We start from the raw sequence: 1,624 nt of genomic DNA, 5'->3' as shown, positions 1-1,624 counted from the left end.
GTAGGAAATGAATTTGGCTGTCCATTATAGTGTGGATATAGAAAAAAGTACTGTTCAGGGGGTTCCTCCACAACATTTTGAATTTAGGATATTTTTAGGTGATATGTAACACATCTGATTATTAACAAAGTTTTTGTTTTTCAGAATGAATCCATACAGCTGTATGTCTACAGACAACCGGGAGGGTATTATTCAAGTGGTGCTGAATGCAGAGACAATTGCCAATATACAGAGGAAAAAGGGAGTATTCTCAGCCACCTGTGCATTCAGGAAAGGGTCTTTATTGGGTAAGTCTCCTTAAGTTATAGTAGAAAATTCATAGTAAACCAAGTAAATGTAATCTTTATAAAAAAAATAAATGAATCATTAAATTGACTAAGTTTGGATATGCAGCCTCTCCCCCACTCATGCAACTAATAACCATCCATGTATACAACTAGCAGGTAAGAAAAAAAAACTTCTATTAAGGGGAATGGCTGTATATACATTCACCTTGTTCGTAGACAGTCTTTTCTCATGAACCATTTGCCACCGCACAGCCTGGTTGAAGGATCACAACACCACAGAAGCCATGCTGAACAAGGCCATTCAGGAGTTCACCCTTTCGTGCGCTGGGTACTGTGTGGCCACATACGTTCTTGGTGTGGCTGACCGTCATTCGGACAACATCATGATCATGAAAAATGGTCAGCTGTTCCACATCGACTTCGGTCACATTCTCGGACACTTCAAGGAGAAGTTTGGCATCAAGCGAGAGAGGCAGCCGTTTGTCCTGACTCATGACTTCATCCACGTGATCACCAAGGGCAGGACGCGCTCAGAGGAATTCATTCAGTTTAAGTTGTACTGTGAGCAGGTATGTTCAAAACAGGAGGACACTAGTGATTTATTAGTTTTTAGAAGTTTAAATGGGTGTTGTAGGTAGGTAGGTAGGACAGATAAGTCAATAGATAAACTAAGTTCTTATGTGGATGGATATTTTTATTTGTTTTGAAATGAAAGCCATATAGGACTCTCCACTTTAAGAAGTTACTTAGAAGTGCATTACCAGACTGATAATTGCAAACTTTTAAATACTCTAGTTTGTGTAGATATAGAACATTCTGAAAAAATCAAGTCAACATTTATTATCACCTGGTGATTATTGTTTGGCACTCATTTACATGCCCAATAATAGGGTTAACTTTTCCTCCCTCCTTTTCACAGGCCTTCCTAATCCTGCGACGTTATGGATCCTTCATCATTTCACTGTTTGCCATGATGATCTCGACTGGCCTGCCTGAGCTACAGAGCGAGAAAGATCTGGACTACTTAAAGGAAACTCTTGTAAGTAGAATAGCAGTAGTGATGGTAACACATGTAGCTTTCGTTTCAAGGTCCTCTACCTAGTTTTTAACTATTGAAATGAAGAAAAGAAAAAAAAAATGTGTTTGCTTTATTTTATTGATTCTTTTGTTTATCAGGGATTCTGAGGATCAAGTTGATATTCAATAAAATGTTAGAATATATTGTCTCTTTTCATGGCAGTCTAAAGAATGCATTTATTTTCAAGTTGTGTAACTCATTTATAGGTTTGCTGTTCATTCCTGGTTATTTTTCTATCCCGGTTAAGGATGATTATGGA

General features: G+C 37.8%; 1 protein-coding gene across 1 annotated transcript in view; it reads left to right on the top strand.

Moving 5' to 3' along the window:
- LOC119592455 (phosphatidylinositol 4,5-bisphosphate 3-kinase catalytic subunit delta isoform-like) overlaps window positions 1-1,624 on the top strand; it is a gene marked incomplete in the record, with an annotated part of 17,810 nt that overhangs the window by 13,575 nt on the left and 2,611 nt on the right. The window contains 3 exon segments of the mRNA XM_037941277.1: window positions 145-287; window positions 540-856; window positions 1,207-1,326. Of these exon segments, the coding sequence (XP_037797205.1) occupies window positions 145-287; window positions 540-856; window positions 1,207-1,326 (580 nt within the window).

Source organism: Penaeus monodon, chromosome 30, assembly GCF_015228065.2.
Source record: "Penaeus monodon isolate SGIC_2016 chromosome 30, NSTDA_Pmon_1, whole genome shotgun sequence".
In the NCBI taxonomy this organism is placed as follows: Eukaryota; Metazoa; Arthropoda; class Malacostraca; order Decapoda; family Penaeidae; genus Penaeus; species Penaeus monodon.
This window is presented reverse-complemented; position numbering and strand designations above follow the sequence as displayed.